This window comes from Oncorhynchus tshawytscha, linkage group LG28, assembly GCF_018296145.1.
Source record: "Oncorhynchus tshawytscha isolate Ot180627B linkage group LG28, Otsh_v2.0, whole genome shotgun sequence".
Taxonomy (NCBI): domain Eukaryota; kingdom Metazoa; phylum Chordata; class Actinopteri; order Salmoniformes; family Salmonidae; genus Oncorhynchus; species Oncorhynchus tshawytscha.
In genome coordinates this window covers 9592206-9610634 of record NC_056456.1, presented here as the reverse complement: position 1 = coordinate 9610634, position 18429 = coordinate 9592206, and the positions used below count along the sequence as shown (strand labels likewise).

General features: G+C 43.4%; 1 protein-coding gene across 5 annotated transcripts in view; it reads left to right on the top strand.

Moving 5' to 3' along the window:
- LOC112226612 (serine/threonine-protein kinase tousled-like 1-B) overlaps positions 1-14397 on the top strand; it is a 40981-nt gene extending 26584 nt beyond the window's left edge. Inside the window, exons 1-22 of one of the 5 annotated variants that reach the window (XM_024391060.2) lie at positions 239-632; positions 1804-1925; positions 2078-2146; positions 2461-2499; positions 2607-2682; positions 4114-4157; positions 4383-4484; positions 4573-4659; positions 4908-5000; positions 5089-5199; positions 5281-5417; positions 7725-7916; positions 8614-8680; positions 8778-8875; positions 9123-9204; positions 9293-9384; positions 9507-9596; positions 9767-9936; positions 10019-10154; positions 10237-10348; positions 10465-10572; positions 12284-14397. In XM_024391060.2, coding sequence (XP_024246828.1) covers positions 506-632; positions 1804-1925; positions 2078-2146; positions 2461-2499; positions 2607-2682; positions 4114-4157; positions 4383-4484; positions 4573-4659; positions 4908-5000; positions 5089-5199; positions 5281-5417; positions 7725-7916; positions 8614-8680; positions 8778-8875; positions 9123-9204; positions 9293-9384; positions 9507-9596; positions 9767-9936; positions 10019-10154; positions 10237-10348; positions 10465-10572; positions 12284-12430 — 2301 coding nt within the window. In that variant the 5' untranslated portion in view covers positions 239-505 and the 3' untranslated portion in view covers positions 12431-14397. Of the gene's footprint in view, positions 1-238; positions 633-1803; positions 1926-2077; positions 2147-2460; positions 2500-2606; positions 2683-4113; positions 4158-4382; positions 4485-4572; positions 4660-4907; positions 5001-5088; positions 5200-5280; positions 5418-7724; positions 7917-8613; positions 8681-8777; positions 8876-9122; positions 9205-9292; positions 9385-9506; positions 9597-9766; positions 9937-10018; positions 10155-10236; positions 10349-10464; positions 10573-12283 lie in introns of those variants that run through there. The other 4 variants (XM_024391063.2, XM_024391062.2, XM_024391061.2 and 1 more) reach the window with 4 other exon arrangements.
- The last annotated feature ends 4032 nt before the right edge of the window (positions 14398-18429 follow it).

The following is an 18429-nucleotide window of genomic DNA, read 5'->3' as shown; positions in this document are numbered from 1 at the left end:
TCAATATTCTCAACATACCAGTGTCAACATTGTATTTTTTCATTATTGGTATAAACACATTTTTAAACTTAAAAAAAAAAAATCATAGATCACTCGTATTTTCTTATCACAATAGAAACGCCCATTGATTAAAATTATATCTCTTTTGAATGATTTATCCACATTCCCACAATGTTGTGAAATGCGGGGTTTTATTTTGAAGGTTTCCTCATTACCATACGAACGTGACGTCATTGTCTGTGCTGCTGGCAGAATACTCGTGGGTACTAGTGACTGTTGAAGCCCTGTTCGGGAACTGATGCTTACAGCCGCGCGATCGATGCAAAGGTTACATTTTATCCTAGCATGTTACTACCCTGCTGAAAAATATGTTTACAAAATGTGCAAAATTAGATTGACTGCTGTGGCTATGTAGCAGGTGGCTGCTGGTGTATGCAAGTTTGGGTTTTCGGATTTACACGGACGCCCGTGTGTCTGCTTGATCTCTAGCTTGTAAAGTGGCTTAATGAGTGTCCAAAGTAACAGTGGAAGTGGTGGTGGAAGTTTGGAGGCGACGCCATCTTGGTCGCAGCAGCTATCCTCGTCCCCAACGATTTCTCAACAACACATAACGGCGACCGCCAAGAAGGAAGGTAATTCATCAACAATGGCATTCGTCGAAGTCTGTTCGATGGGAAATGCGCAATGTTTCCACTTATATCGCCCCAATTCGACGGATTTATGGATGTCAATTGATGGCCGAACAGTTAGTCAGTACAGTAGCTAGCCAGCGTTAGCTACTAGCTAGCTTCAATAGGTGTCAGCGCTCAGTTACAGTAGTGCAATGGAGAGCATTAGCAATGGAATATTCAGACGGGAGCAGACCGGTTGAGTGGAAAATAAGTAGGAACAGGCTAGACCATACATAACGTTAGATGACCAAGGAGTTGTCATTTATGTAACTACTTATAGTAGCTAGGTTAGCAATGTTGCAGAGACTAGTCATCACTTGTAGCGAAACAGCTGGGGGTAGTTGAATGCCTTTGGCCTTCTGTCAAACAGCAGGGTCTAAACGAATCCAGTGAGTTATGATGCATTCAAACGACTTCTAATATACAACTAGGAACAACACTCTCCGTTGTCAAAGTTTCTATTCTGATCACTTCAACATCTGAACAAGAACAGACTGTTGTCGGCATCAGAACTAAAGCCCGTGACACTGTCATCCTGAGAACGGAAGTTTGTCACACAAAGGCTACTTAGCGTGTCACATTTCTTAGTGTTGCTAACTATTCCAATTGGGATGGAAATAACCATATAGCTAATTATGCTTTGGACCGGGATCAAGATCAGGCCTGGATGTGGTATTCCCGTGGCCATATTTACAGTGCTTGTCAATGTTTTATTACTGCTGTCTGGTTTCTCTTTACTTGAACCTCATAAGGCTGGGGTTGTGTGTCAGACATTCCATGTTTTGGTGATTGATGGGGACAAAGTTCACACCCGCAGCTCAGCTGTTGAATCAGAAACTCTTGCTTGTCCAGTAGTGGTCTTACAGCCTAACATTCAGTTTTGACACCTGATACATGCATGCGAAAGCTTGGTGCTGTCCATAAGGTGTTCACTAAATACATATTATAGAGCATGCGGATAGACACAGACTAAGTAACTGTGTTGTTGATGTGGGAGTGGTGAAATGCACTGCACTCACAGTTTGCACTTATCCAATGTCCTCTTATCAGAAGTGGGCGGTAGTGTGATGTATCTGATGCAGTTTGCTGTATCCGTACATAGCCATATATAGCTTTATCTTATGTTGTGTAGGCCCCATGGAGGAGCTGCACAGCCTGGACCCTCGCAGGCAGGAGCTTCTGGAGGCCAGGTTCATGGGCGGGGTCAGCGGTAACACAGTAGGGAGCACAGGCAGCACCAGCGGGGGGGCCAAGGTGAAACACACAACGCGAAACTATCTCAATCATCAATACACACATGCATGGTTTTACTCATACCAGACACACTTAAAATCGTTTTTGAAAGGCACACACAAAAAGAACACAGCACACTATAACAACTGTGCTTGATTTCTCTGTATATCTAGGGTCTGGCCAACGAGTGCTCCAACAACAGCTATGGCAGTTTGGGCTCCTCCAGTGACAAGGAGTCAGAGGTGAGACACACACGCTATGCAGAGGCGCTGGCAGTGAGGGAGGCCGGTGTCCTAGTTTCAATGATTAGATGTCACACCATATTACGGACATAGGTGGCTAATTATCTGGTTTAAGAAAATACACCGTTTTGTTTGTGTGGAGACAGAGGGCAGGCATTTTATCTATGTATCCATTTTTATTTTTGGAACAATGGACCGTTAATCAGGAGAATTAGATTATCTTTGTTTGTACTTGCATGACCTGCCTCAATCTCTCGCTTTCCTCCCTTTCTCACTCCCTCCTGATTCTTTCTATGGTATCTTTCTTTCCCTAGAACTCTGATATGAAGAGAGGGAGTTCTCCTGCATACTCTGTACGTACTCTTCCTACTGTTCTGTCCCCCCCCACCCACAGAAACGCACTATTTCTTATTGGACACGCAAGTGTCAGAAAAGTGATTTAGTGTTTGTTTATTCTCAGACCCCTGAGAAGAAGCCCTCTGAGTCGTCCAGAGGAAGGAAAAGGAAAGCTGACACCCATTCTGAGAGCAGCCAAGGTATGACGCATACCCAACATAATAACACTCATGAACTGGAGAGGAAGGATCTGGTCAGGTTTTGAAAGGATTTTTGATTCTGCTTGATTTCACTCCCTCGCATCCTCCCTATCCCTATTTGGGCCCTTACCCCGTGTTCTTAATGTCACGGGTTATCACTCTCCGTTCAAGAAGGTGACACAGTGCCGTTATTTCATTTTGTTGTGAGGTCCCTGATGGGAATGTGACAAATGTATAATATTTTTCTTCGTGTTTAAATGACCATGTTTTTCCGTTAAAAGGTTTAGAATATTTATAAAAATGCCACCTGTATTCACAATGCCGCTGCCAGCAACGGTTTGGGTCTCCACAGTGCGTTCCCCTTCAGATGGTTAAGCATTGCACCTTTACTACCATTACTGTATCTCAATTCCACCTCAAAGTTCCTTCATACTGGACACAGACATAAAAATGGTATCCACGAGTTCATCTGACTCTGGGGAAGTAGATAAATTGCCTTTGCCAAAATCCCGAAGTAACCCTTCTCAAACTATTGCCATGCAGAGCTTTGGTGCTACCGCTTGCCTTTCTCTGCCATTTTTCCAACTGTTAACAACGATGACGTGGTGGAGAGTCGACTCCAAAGCAATTGATTCCTCGACTTTCATGTCGACTCCCGGTGCCAACTCCTATTTCTGAGTGTCAAGAGTCGATTCCAATTGGAATCGTCCTTCCAATTGGAATCGACTCCTAAGATTCAGTCATTTTGGAACGGAGGGGACTGATTAGTTGCCGCACTTCCGAGAACACAAACACTCATCTTTATTACCGAGCTAGTGGGGGACAGAAAGAGCGAGGCGGGGCACAGTATAAGCAGGTCGGCCAGCAGACCGTCAGAACCGTGCACTAGACCTATCTATCGGCAATCAAAAGCTGTATCCCGCAATTTTTTGGGAATGTCTCGCAACTTCAGTAAAGCACGGCCTATCATCAGTGAATAGGCTAGGATATTGAGCGAGATGCAACACTTCGCTCTCACACGGTCATAAACCGTATCTGCGCATGTGCCCGTGTTCGCTTCACGCTGTTCACAGCATGGTAGACAGGGCACCAAACAATACGGCGGAGAAGTTGAGCATCGCTCATCGTTTTTGCGGAAATTGATCCACTATGCTGTTTACTTTCTACATCTACTTCATATTGCTTTAAATTACACAACTTTCCCCAGACCTTTATGGCCTATCTTCTAGTTCGGTTATAACACGGAAAATAACATGTTGTAATAACTGCCCTGTCATTTTAATTTTGTGGGGGGCGGGGAAAACATCTGTGTTTTGGTTTTCACACCCCTATTCCCTGAGTTGTTCTAACCTTTATCTGCTATGCTGTGTGCAGTATGCTATGCTGTGTTATGCATTGCTAACCCAGGCTATCGGCGCTCCTCTCCTACAGGGAAGACTTCCACACGGGGGCCCAAGATCAGTGACTACTTTGATGTGAGTGTCCTATAATGTAATTGTTTCAGTCTCCTTGTTCAAATGTAACTCTGAGTTCTCCATGGCGGTGATAAGCTGATTGGGTTGGGAGGGTTTAATGATTGATTAAGCAGATTGTGATTGACTGACAGTCTGAATTTCCCTTCTTGGGGCACTCTGCTATTGCGGGGCTATATGTAGATGATGTCACTTCCCTTTCCTCACCCTGCTATTTCCTGTGTGTAGTTCCATGGGGGGAATGGCTCCAGTCCAGTGAGGGCTCTACCACAGGTCCTCCGCTCACCGCAGAACTCACACCACGGAGCTCACTCTGCACCAGGTTCTATCGTATGTATACACCCACGCTGTAGAAGATTTGTAGGCTTCGGCGTTCTATCACATTGTTTAGAACAATGTGTATGTGTGTTGTCTATAGATCCGACAGAACAGTTCCTCTCCCACCGGTCTGTGTTTTGGCGATCCCCTGATGAACTACAAAGCTTGCGCCAGCAAGTGTGTGCAGGTAAGAAAGGGAAAGGGGGTATACCTAGTCAGTTGTACAACTGAATGCATTCAACTGAAATGTGTCTTCAGCATTTAACCCAACCCCTCTGAATCAGAGATGTGGGGGGGGGGGGTGCTGCCGCCATAAGCGACATCCACGTCTTCCTCGACCAGGGAACAAGACTCTTTCTTTCCTCATACTCTTCTCACATCTACTTCTCTTGCTCCTCACATGTCAAACACCTTCCTCTTACTTTCTCTACCCAGACGGAGTTGACAGGTCTGAAGCTTGCTGCTCTGGAGAGCAACAAGAGTCTGGACCTGGAGAAGAAAGAGGGACGCATCGATGACCTACTCAGGGTGAGTTTACGTGCTAGTTAGGGTACTACAGGGGATACTTATAGGTTGTGTATTGATCATCTATTGTCGTTGACCGTTTTTCTTGTAGGCTAACTGTGACCTGAGGCGACAGATTGATGAACAGCAGAAACTACTGGAGAAATACAAGGAGAGACTGAACAAATGCATCACCATGAGCAAGAAGCTGCTCATCGAGAAGGTAGACCGATAGTTTGTGTTTGCGCTTGTTACTGACGTGTCGGGATGAACTTGCATGTTAACCCGTGTGTTTTTTTTGTAGAGCACCCAGGAGAAACAGTCGTGCAGAGAGAAGAGCATGCAGGACCGTCTGAGACTGGGTCACTTCACCACCGTACGACATGGAGCTTCCTACACTGAACAGTGGACCGACGGATACGCATTCCAGAACCTTGTCAAGTGAGAACACGCACACTTCACGAAGCAACATGTATTTACATTAGGGATGCAAATTTAGGTCAATTTTGCTGCCGTCTAACCAACCCTCTTTAACTGGTTAACAGACGGTTAAATTTGTTCCAAATAGTATGAGGTGACCAACAAAAAATACTTTGTGTGCATATAAGGAACAGACATTTTTTCATTTAAAGCTTCATTGAAACATGCAACAGTAGCAAGTCAATCGACTCACATTCAAACGGCTATGTCATTGAACATACTACTTCTGTAATGAAGCAGCCAATGTGAAACATTTCAGACATTTGCCAAAATGCAATTAGCATGAAAACACTATTCTAAACAGTGCACCTTATGCGAGCGGTTCCAAATCTGGCAGCGATGAACATCTGTTCTTGGCTCCGTACTGTGACCAATACAGTTGCATTTGAGACCGTTTGACTTGGCAGTGTGACAAGTGTTTTATTGGTCTAAAGGTCGTAAAAATATATATTTTGGGAAAATGTTCTCTCCGCCAATAAGAGGGGTGTGAACAGTTTTGGAATCGCATGTGTTGCAAGGTGGGAGTTTGTTACTATGTTGATAAATGACCATATCCACTTTGAGCTTTGCCAACTAGGTGACTGGACCTGTGTGACTGGGACCTTCACAAATAGTACTGGAGTACCGATGGTGTAGTAGAATTGTATGAAATGTGTTCCTATAAGGCCAAGGAACGTATCTGAGGTAGCCTTGGCCAATTCTACGCCACTACACGCTCAGCCATGCATTGAACTGTATTTTCTTGCGAACAGTCATTGAGTTATATTATTTGCGTAAATGATGACTATCAATCTACTCATCACGTTAGGAATAGTAGGCCATTTTAAATAAACCTACAAATGCGATGATGCATGGAATGCAAAAAAAATTGTCATTAGCTTCCCCAAACTTGAAACGCGCCGCCTATGGCTACAGAAACGCTGCTAGCCGAACACAAGTCTGGCTGGTGCGCACCTACATTAAAGGGTAAATGCACAAAAAATGGTCCCCTGATTAAGCGAGCAGTGTGTCTCGACCTTCCTCTCCCGAGTCCGTAAGGGAGTTGCAGCGATGGGAGAAGACTAACTACCAATTGGATATGACGAAATTGAGTGGGGTGGGGTGAAGAACTGGGGGAAATAACTGTTCTCCCCACTATGTTTTTGCCGTGGTATCGTTTCGCTATGAAGTGTATATATATTTTTCTAATTCTACCCTCTAGAGCAGGGGTGTTCATCACTTACCCTACGACAGGGATCATCAACTGGATTCAGCTGCGGGACAATTTACTTTATTTATTGAGCAGATGGTCGGGGGACTGAAAACAAAAGTACAGAAAATTTGTAGACTGCAAGAAGCCCAAACAGATTTAATATTTAACTAAAACATTTCAGACACACATCACTCTATTATGCGTGGGAATACTTTGGAACAGATTTCTGAAATTAAAATCACTTGGAGATGATTTACTGGTGTTTTTACGGTCTTTAAATTATTATTTTCCTCAGAACTTTGGGGACCAAATAAAATCACTTGCCCATTGGGAGCCTGTTGGATTGCTGTTCTACCTGATTAATTAATTGCACCCACCTGGTGTCCCAGGTCTAAGTCAGTCCGTGATTAGAGTGGAACAATGAAAACAAGCAGTGGAACTGGCTTCGAGGTCCAGAGTTGAGTTTGGGGGATCAATAAATACATTTTGCACTTTTATTTGAAGTATCTTTTCTTTGCTGTTAGAGTAAATCTATCCAAATCAATTTAAGAACACGGCATGCTAATTTAAAAGATGGCTAGTCATTATTAGCCTGGTTCTGTATGGAATGCAGGCAGGCACCTTATGGGCCAGGCTATGATCAATTAGACATATTTTTTTAGAAACAAATTGGTGCGACCAAATCGACTGGAAAAAGTTAGCATCAGTGCCACCATTGGAAAAGGTTAGTGTAGAACCCTGTCTGTTTAGAAACTTTGAAAGCGGGGGAATCTCGGGTTAGGATTGTGCATTTGGCTTCTTGACAAGCGAAACAACGTTGATATGCAAACAAATACAACAATGGAGGAATGCTGTTTTCAATGTCTTTATAAAATAATTGTATGGTGTGTACGTGTGATAAGATATTTAATTACGTTATTTCAAATGTATTTTCAGCGGCTAACCAATTAACGGTTAAAATTCCCCAAAATATTTGGGGGGTTGCTCTCCAGAGCATAATGAAACGATCCACGCTTTTATATGTGGATTGACCTTATTATCTTCTAAAAAGCTTAATAACCCTCTTCTCCGTATAGGCAGCAGGAGGGTATCAACCAGCAGAGAGAGGAGATAGAGCGTCAGAGGAAGCTGCTGGCCAAGAGGAAGCCCCCCAATCCCTCCTCCCCCTCCCTCTCCCTAGCAACCACCTCTGAACCCAAACAACGCAAGACCAAGGTCGTCAACGGCAATGACCCCGACCCCTTCCTCAAACCCTCCCTGCCCCAGATGTAAGTGTACACACACACTAGTACATACAAGTATGCATGTGTATGGACAGATGCATACACACCAGTGGTGTAATGTACTTAGGTAAAAATACTTAAGTACTACTTAAGTCAGGTTTTTTGTGGTATCTGTACTTCACTTTACTATTTATATTTTTGGCTACTTTTACTGCACCACATTCATAAAGAAAATAATGTACTTTCTGCTCCATACATTTTCCCTGACACCCAAATGTACTCATTACATTTTGAATGCTTAGCAGGACAGGGAAATTGTCTAATTCACACACTTATCAACAGAACATTCCTGGTCATCCCTACTGCCTCTGATCTGGCGGACTCACTAAACACGTTTCATTTGTAAATGTCAGTGTTGGGGCGTGCCCCTGGCTATCTAACTTTTTATTTTTAAAGAAAGATTGTGTCATCTGGTTTGCTTAATATAAGGAATTTGAAATGATTTATACTTTTAATACTTAAGTATATTTTAGCAATTGCATTTACTTTTGATACTTAAGTATATTTAAAACCAAATACTTTTAGACTTTTTCTCAAGTAGGATTTCACTGGGTGACTTTTACTTGAGTCATTACCTTTTTACTTTTACTCAAGTATGACAATTGGCTACTTTTTCCACCACTGATACACACTCACACTGTTGCGATGTTGGTGCAGTGACTTTAAATCAACCATTTGTTAGGTTGACTCTGGCTGAGTATCACGAGCAGGAGGAGATCTTCAAGCTTCGCCTGGGACACCTGAAGAAGGTCCGAGTCAATATGAACACAAACACGTTTATAAAAAAAACCCCACTATGGTCCGAATCCCAAAATGAATACGATTGACTGAGTGACTGTCTCTCAGGAGGAGGCTGAGATCCAGGCAGAGCTGGAACGGTTAGAGCGGGTGAGGAACCTCCACATCAGAGAGCTGAAGAGGATCAACAACGAGGACAGCTCATCGTAAGTACAGGACAGGAAGTCACAATCGTATAGGAACACCTAACCGCTCCACTGTGCCCCGGTGCAAAATCCACCCTGGGACCTACCTACCCGTGGGCCAGTAGCTATAGTGTTGCTAACTGGCCAGTTCATAGACCACTTTCTAGGCATTTGTAAGATGATGTTCTTGTAGGGGTCATTTGGCTAAATAAACCCTATATGTTGTAGGAAGGAAATGGTGTATCAGCTTGTGCTGTATGTCTGTCAGGTTTAAAGACCACCCCACTCTGAACGAGAGGTACCTGCTGCTGTATCTGCTGGGCAGAGGAGGCTTCAGTGAGGTCTATAAGGTACGGATTGACTACTAGTATGTGCTTGGGAATGATTATTAACAGATTCTAGATCCATACGGTACCTGTGCTTCTGATGTCTCTTCAGGCCTTTGACCTGTTTGAGCAGCGCTACGCAGCTGTTAAAATCCACCAGCTCAACAAGAACTGGAGAGAGGAGAAGAAGGAGAACTACCACAAGTATGTCCCATCTGCTCTGACGAGGCACTGTTATGAGACGCAGGATTCACAACCCACATTGTACCATTTTGGTAAACATTTATTTGACCAGACTTAGAAACACACATTGTTTCCTGTCCCAGACATGCCTGTAGAGAGTATCGGATACACAAACAGCTGGACCATCCCAGAATAGTCAAACTCTACGACTACTTCTCCCTGGATACAGACACGTAAGTTTCTTTTTACCCCAAACCTAGTTCAGTTCTTTCACATCAGTGCAGATAAAGGAGAGGAGATGTGAAGTGGAAGGAATTTTAGTCCATTGAGATGCCTTTTTAGTTTATTGTTAATGGAGTCTTTTGTCCTCTTTTTCTTTCTCTCCTCTTTCTTTCCCCCCCAGGTTCTGTACGGTTTTAGAGTTCTGTGAGGGGAACGACCTGGACTTCTATCTGAAACAGAACAAGCTGATGTCCGAGAAGGAGGCGCGGTCAATCGTCATGCAGATAGTCAACGCCCTGCGGTATCTCAACGAGATCAAACCCCCCATCATACACTATGACCTCAAACCAGGTACACACACACACACACACAGACTCATGTTTGTGTATGTAACACAGACACACGCTCAACTCACGCACTGCCGTTTGTGCAGGTAACATCTTGCTGGTGGATGGGACCGCGTGTGGCGAGATAAAGATCACAGACTTTGGGCTGTCTAAGATCATGGATGATGACAACTATGGAGTGGACGGCATGGACCTCACCTCACAGGGAGCTGGCACATACTGGTGAGACTCATCACACAAACAGTTATATTAAGTGTTTTCTTGGGTATATTGCCTTCCATGTTTTTCCATTCCTCTTGTCCAGGTACCTTCCCCCAGAGTGTTTTGTGGTGGGCAAGGAGCCTCCTAAGATCTCTAACAAGGTGGACGTCTGGTCGGTCGGGGTCATCTTCTTCCAGTGCCTCTATGGACGGAAGGTAAGCCCACTTATTATGGCCCCTTTTGAAGTGACACTTCTGAAGGTGCGAACATCTGACCCTATTAGACTATGTTGTGTTTTTTGTCTAACATTGGTTTCTGTGTGTTCCTGCAGCCGTTTGGCCACAACCAGTCTCAGCAGGATATTCTTCAGGAGAACACCATCCTCAAAGCCACTGAGGTTCAGTTCCCTGCCAAGCCCCAGGCCAGCACAGAGGCCAAGGTGAGACTAGGGCTGTTGCGGTGACCGTATTACCGCCACACCGGCGGTCACGAGTCATGAATGCAGTCAAACTCCACGTGACAGTTTTAGTCAAGGTAATTAGGCTTCTCCAAGCTCTGATGCTGCTGATGGTCATTAGTAGCCTCCCAAACTGGCTAACTGCCTGGTACTCGGCACTCTGTTGTCCCTCTAATCACTCTGATATCAATACAAATGTAAGCAGCGTGTGAGTTTCAAGTTTGGGGAAGATCATTTTCACCATAAAAATGAACCTTAATAATAAAAGCATTACATGCATAATTGCATTTGCAGTCACTTTTGATAATGTTTTCCGCTAATTGAATATTTGCGCTTATAGCCTTCTACCATGTGCGCATTGCTGCACTTATAATGTGAAGAAATAGCCTAATAGTTTATCAACATTTGAAACTAAACGTTCTGATCTGTTGCGTCAGCCACATTGCATTAAAAGTTTTTTTGATGCTAGTGGTTGTATTAATTTGCGATCTATCGCATCCCACAACTGTCCCAGTCAGTTTGGAATATTTATTTCTCGTACCGAATAGAATACGTCGACTTTTGTACTATGGGGGATAGTAGATTGACATAGGCTAGTGCTTTTGCTGTTCGTTAGGCCTACTCATCTTGTTGGCTGACTAAAAGTAAATGTGGACAGTTCACCCAATATCTTCAATATGCACCTCGGAATTGGATAAGGACGTGCACAGTTGTATCCCCGATGTGTTTGTCTTCACTTGTAGCCTGTGAGAAAGACCTGAGCACGTGTCGGAGAGCTGATTGAGGATTGCGCAGCACACTTGGGGAGAAGGGCACAACGCAGCACTAGGGTTCATTATGGCCACAAAGGGGATGCCGCTGTAAAATTCGAGGCATTTACAAGCTTGTCAAATTGTGAATGAGACTGATGTAGTGTGTACAGCCTGCGCAAAAAAAAGCTGAGCTCATGCCTTTCAAGTGACTTTTTTCAAGTCATCAGTCTCATCATGCAGCCTTACAATGTATAAAAAATCCAAACATATAGCCCAACGTTTGTAGAACAACTAAAGTTACATTAACCCCCCAACACAGAATAACCGCATGTTTGCACTCAAGTCGTTTAGAGAAAATATCCTATCTAATTTATTCAGCTGTTTTCAATTGTGTTCTTCATACTGTAAAATAATGCCACGGAATTCTAAACGAATCTTGACTGCTAAATGAACTAGTGTAGCCCACAGCCATTTGGCATAGCCAGATCAGGGCCTAACATGGGGACAACTGTTCTTCTGTAATAGACTACATTTTCTTCATCGTGCTTCTTTTGACCTGTCTAAAATAAATACTGGATTTATTGTGAAGGTGTAGGCTATATTACATAGATTTATTAGACTTTTTAAAATGGTTTATAGTCTGTGGAAGCCAGGAAATGCTAAATGTGTTTGTTAATTAATGGTCAATTACCGTGAGACTGACCAGTTATGTGCTTGACAATCACCGGCTGATTAAATTTCGTGACCGCCACAGCCCTAGGTGAGACAGGCTAGCATGCCAAGGAGAATAATACTCAGTGTTCCTCTGAATTGTACACATATTGGTTGACTTTGAAATGTACAATCGTCAGGACATGTCAATGTGACTAGTACAGACAAAGCTTGATAAGCAGATCCGAATTCCATAAACTAACATCCTTCTCTCTCTCTCTGTGTATCAGGCGTTTATCCGACGCTGTCTGGCCTACCGTAAGGAGGATCGATTTGACGTTCACCAGCTGGGCACTGACACATACCTTCTCCCTCACATGAGACGCTCCAACTCCTCTGGCTCTCTTCAGCCCGCCTCCTCAATCTCCTCCTACTGACGGGCTGATGAACATGACTGACAGGCCCGCTGGCCAATCCTGGAGCAGAATTGATCCGAATATGGGAAATGGAGTGGCGTTGGGTATTCTAAATCGCCCGGCCACTGTGAAAGGATCAGGAACGTGAATTTGTTTGGCTGAATAGAATGGAATGGATTGCACGTTGTGAGACATGGAAAGAGATAGGGAGGGGAGGGGGGTGGAAGTGGATACACTTTCCACGTTGCCAAGTAGCTTTGCAGAAACGTTACTGTGTTGTGAACCTAGTTTTGAGTGAGAGATGGGGAGAGAGGTGAGAAAGTTCTACCCATTGTGCATGCCATTGGACAGGCTGTGCCTGTTGCCGTGAGGACTTAATAGATTGGGGCTAGGCCACATCCCTTGCTTGTGCTGGACTGGGCTTTTATTGGTAGAGCTGTTGTTAATTGGAATCCCCTCCAGCAACATTTTAAACAGCCTCGCTGCAAGGGACAGAATCCCATTCCCAAATAGACCCCTATTCTCTTCTATAGAAGGTAGAGGTACATTTGGGATGTGGCTTAAGTCGCCAAAGCAGATCAGTTGGTTTCACTGACCCACGTTAAACCCTACCATTGGACTAAATTGCACTTGGGATGATTTGGTTTCATGGCCATAGCTTCTTGAAATTGTCCTGGACTTAACTCAGCTTCAGTTTCAGACTGTTGGCCAGAAGTATGCCATCTATGTTCATGAAGTCACATTTTTAGATCTTGAATCAATAATTAAACCTACTCCTGGATGAATATAATCTGGCCGTGTGAAAGAGGTTGGTTTTGGCGTGTTCCGATCCTCCATGGATCCATCCCTCAAGGCGCTGAGTGTTAGGCTTGTTCAGGCATGGAAGTCTGTTTTTGTCAGAACAAAATGTAACCATATGAGGATCAACTGTATCGTAAAGATTGATGTTTCCATACAGGAATCATCTGGGGAAACTCAATGTACATTTCATGTGTAGGAGTGACATATCTGCAGTCTGTCTGTACAGAGGGTCAACACACAGGATTTACTGAACTCTCACCAGTGCCCGTTTGCACCTGTTGTTTTCACAAAGAAATAAAAGACAAATGCCTAGAAACATGAAATTATTGAACCTCATTTTTTTTGTAATATTATCGTTCTCGTATTCTTTGTTTTACCTTCTGTTCACCCTTGTTTTATATTATCTGTGGGAAATAACAGGTGCAAACTTTGAGCACATGCAATGGTCTAGTACGTCCGACCGTTGGTTTCCTCACGTCTCCTTGTTTGCTCCGAAAAGGCATTTTTTTTTTTGCTGCTATGTAGATGTAGCTTGTAGTTAGTTAAAATCTGTATGATCTGCCTCAGGTACAGATAGTGCAGACCTGTGTGAAGAGGAACACTCTAGGGCCCCTGAAGTGGATAGCCTACTCTTCAGGGGCCCTACGAAGTGCTTCTGTATGCCAGGTGAACCAATAACTTTGAACTGTTTTACGACCGCAATGTTTAGTCTGGAAACCATGTGTCATATATATATATATAAAGTTGTATGAAACTGTTCATTTGTGAAGGAAAAGCCCAGGTTGATCAGGCTCTGTTCTGTTCAGTAACACTTTGCTTGAACCTCAGTCATAAGGCCTGTGTAACACTGTCATAACACTGACATATGAGGTGTCATGAGTTATTGCAGCTGGTTTTAGTCTATGGTATGGCACAGTCATATTGGTCATCTACCGAATGTAAAGTGCTTTAAGTAGAGTGTTACCTAGTATTCTTTATATTGGAAGACTGTGAGGAGCTTTCAACAGAAAAGGGGTTTATATTGAACATCATGGCAGACTAACAGAGGAGCCCCGCAGATCAACGCCATGTACTGTAAACTGGTTTTATCACTGTCTTATACACCGCACAGATACATGTCAAAATTGAAGGGAGGCAATGTCAGGTCCTGTCATTCATATGCAATAAAGATTGCCTTACAAGTCCAACCAAGGCCACCTTTGGTTTGTGCATATCTCTCACTCAACACACACGTTTATGTATAACTAAGGGCCAGGAGTTCTTCCGGACCCAAGGTCAGATAGTTGTCAGTTATACCTGAGGAGAGAATGGCAGACAGATGCCATTTGTCAAAAGGCTGAGAGACTGAAAAGGGCTTCACCATGTTGCATACGACCCACTATCCCACTGCTGGCTTGCTTCTGAAGGTAAGCAGGGTTGTTCCCTGGATGGGAGACCAGGTGCTGCTGGAAGTGGTGTTGGGAGGGCCAGTAGGAGGCACCCTTTCCTCTGCTCTAAAAACAAATATTCCAATGCCCCAGGGCAGTGATTGGGAACATTGCCCTGTGTAGGGTGCCGTCTTTCGGATGGGACGTTAAACCGGTGTCCTGACTAAATTCCCAATCTGGCCCCCATACCATCACGGTCATCCCCAGCTTACAATTGGCTCATTCATCCCCCCTCCACTCCCCTGTAACTATTCCCCGGGGTATTACTGTAAATGATGTGTTCTCAGTCAACTTACCTCGTAAAATAAAGATAACCTCGTCAAATCTAAATCAAAGTTTGTCACGTGCCGGATACAACAGGTGTTGACTTTTTATTTATTTTACCTTTATTTTATCAGAGAAGACATTGAGATCTAGGTCTCTTTTCAAGTGTGTCCTGCACAATACAACACAAATATACACTTTGTACACAAAATATACATATGTATGCTTTGTGCATTCGGAAAGTATTCAGACCTTTTCTAAAATTTTGTTAGGTTCCAGCCTTATTCAACAAAAAAATTCCCTCATCAATCTTCACACAATACCCTATAATGACAAAGCAAAAAACGTTTTTTAGAAATTGTAGCTAATTTATTAAAAATAAAGAACTGAAGTATCACATTTACATAAATATTCAGACCCTTTACTAAGTACTTTGTTTAAGCACCTTTGGCAGCGATCACAGCCTCGAGTCTTCTTGGGTATGACGCTACATGCTTGGCACACCTGTATTTGGGGAGTTTCTCCCATTCTCTGCAGATCCTCTCAAGATCTGTCAAGTTGGATGGGGAACAACACTGAACAGCTATTTTCAGGTTCCTCCAGAGATGTTCGATTGGGTTCAAGTCCGGGCTCTGGCTGTGCCACTCAAGGACATTCCGAGACTTGTCCCAAAGCCACTTCTGTGTTGTCTTGGCTGTGTGCTTAGGGTTGTTGTCCTATTGGAAGGTGAACCTTTCCCCAGTCAGTTTTTGAGCACTCTGAAGCAGGTTTTCATCAAGGATCTCTCTACTTTGTTCCGTTCATCTTTCCCTCGATCCTGACTAGTCTCCCAGTACATGCCCCTGAAAAACATTCTCACAGCATGATGCTGCCACCACCATGCTTCACCATAGGGATGGTGCCAGGTTTCCTCCAGACGTGATGCTTGACATTCAGGCCAAAGAGTTCAATCTTGGTTCCATCAGACCAGAGAATCTTGTTTCTCATGGTCTGAGAGTCTTTAGGTGCCTTTTGGCTAACGCCAAGCCGGCTGTCATGTTACTTTTACTGAGTAGTGGCTTCCGTCTGGCCATTCTACCATAAAAACTCTACAGATTTTTCGTTCGACCTCATGGCTTGGTTTTTGCTCTGACATGCAGTGTCAACTGTGGGACCTTGTATAGACAGGTGTGTGCCTTTTCCAAATCATGTCCAATCAATTGAATTTACCACAGGTGGACTGCAATCAAGTTGTCGAACCGTCTCAAGAATGATCAATGGAAACTAGATGCACCTAAGCTCAATTTCGAGTATCATACCAAAGGGTCTGAATACTTATGTAAATAAGGTATTTCTGTTTTTATCTGTAATAAATGTGAGTTATTTTTATTTTACGGTTTTCGCTTTGTCATTATGGGATATTGTGTGTAGATTGGTGAGGATTTGTATTTTAATAAATCCATTTTAGAATTAGGCTGTAATGTAACAAAATGTGGGAAAAGTCAATGGGTCTGAATACTTTCGAACACACTATGTATACACATTAAATACAGAAACACAGTCATGAGAAGCACAAGCATCAGAAATCACCCCCACCCTCCATAAACAAGTCCCCAATCAATACTTTACCATGAAATGCTTGCTTAAAAACCCTTCCCAATGATGCAGAGTTAAAAGGATTGTTCACACAAATTACAAAATGACACATAGACTGCTTACAGGAAAAGGAAATCAATGTCCAACGTATGACAGCAATCCATGCTTTAGTTTAGTTACCCTGGCAGTGGCTGGCACTGTTTCCAAATGCAAAAAATGTTGCATGTTCAAATCGTCTGTATGTGACTTTGGTGAGCTACAAAATAAATGTGGATTCTTTCGGAATGCTTATATCATTACCATGACTTGATAAGGATTTGTGTCCCAAATGCTAAAACATTAGCATTTGGAAACAATGCCAGGGAAACTAAACCAAAGCATGGATTGCTGTCATACTGTGTCCATAGACTTCTTCCAGCAGGGGTGTCAAACTCATTCCAAGGAGGGCTGAGTGTCTGTGGGTTTTTTGTTTTTCCTTTCAATTAAGACAACCAGGCGAGGAGACTTCCTTACTAATCAGTGACCTTAATTCATCAATCAACTGCAAGGGAGGAGCGAAAGAAAACCTTCAAACACTTGGCCCTCCGTGGAATGAGTTTGACGTGGCTTACAGGGTAAGGAAACCAATATGTAATTTGGGAGAACTATCCCTTTAAGAATAAGACAAATGTAATAGAAACATGAGGAATAAAATACACAAGAATGGAGCTACATACAGGGAGTACCAGTACCAAATCACTTCAGGGGTAAAAGGTGTTTAAGGTATACATGTACAGTGCCTTCAGAAGGTACCGTAATTCAGAACCCTTGACTTTTTCAACATTTTGTTGTGATACAAAGTGTGATTCATTTTTTTGTTGTCAATGATCTACACAAAATACACTGTAATGCAAATGTTTATTTGTTTAATGGAAAATAAAACTAATACTCTATATATACAAAAGTATGGGGACACCCTTTCAAATGAGTGGATTTGGCTATTTCAGCCACACCCATTGCTGACGGGCATATAAAACCGAGCACACAGCCATGCAATCTCCAAATACAAACATTGGCAGTAGAATGGCCTTACTGAAGAGCTCAGTGACTTTCAATGTGGCACTATTATAGGATGCCACCTTTCCAATAAGTCAGTTCATCAAATTTCTGCCCTGCTAGAGCTGCCCTGTCATTGTGAAGTGGAAACGTCAAAGAGCAACAACGGCTCAGCTGCGAAGTGGTAGGCCATACAAGTTCACAGAATGGAACTGCAGAGTGCTGAAGCTTGTAGGACGTAAAACTTGTCTGTCCTCGGTTGCAACACTCACTACCGAGTTCCAAATTGCCTCCGGTAACAACTTCAGCACAATAACTGTTTGTTGGGAGCTATATGAAATGGGTTTCCATGGCAGAGCAGCCACACACAAATATAAGATCACCATGCACAATGTCAAACGTCAGAGTGGTGTAAAGCTAGCCACCATTGGACTCAGGGGCAGTGGAAACACGTATTTTGGAGTGATAAATCACGCTTCACCATCTGGCAGTCCGACGGACGAATCTGGCAGTCCGACTGGGCTGTACAGAGCCCTGACCTCAATCCCATCAAAAACCTTTGGGATGAATTGGAACGTCGACTGCGAGCCAGGCCTATTCGTCCAACTCCAGAGCCTAACCTCACTAATGCTCTTGTGGCTGAATGGAAGCAAGTCCCCGTAGCAATGCTCCAACATCTAGTGGGAAACCTTCCCAGAAGAGTGGAGGCTGTTATAGCAGCCAAGGGGGGCCAACTCCATCTTATTGCCCCTGATTTTGTAATGAGATGTTCGACGAGCAGGTGCCCACATACTTTTGCTCATGTAGCGTTTTTCTTGATTAGAAAACTATTCAACCTCCTGAGTCAATACATGTTACAATGACCTTTGGCAATGACTACAGCTGTGAGCCTTTCTGGGTAAATCTCTTAGAGCGTTG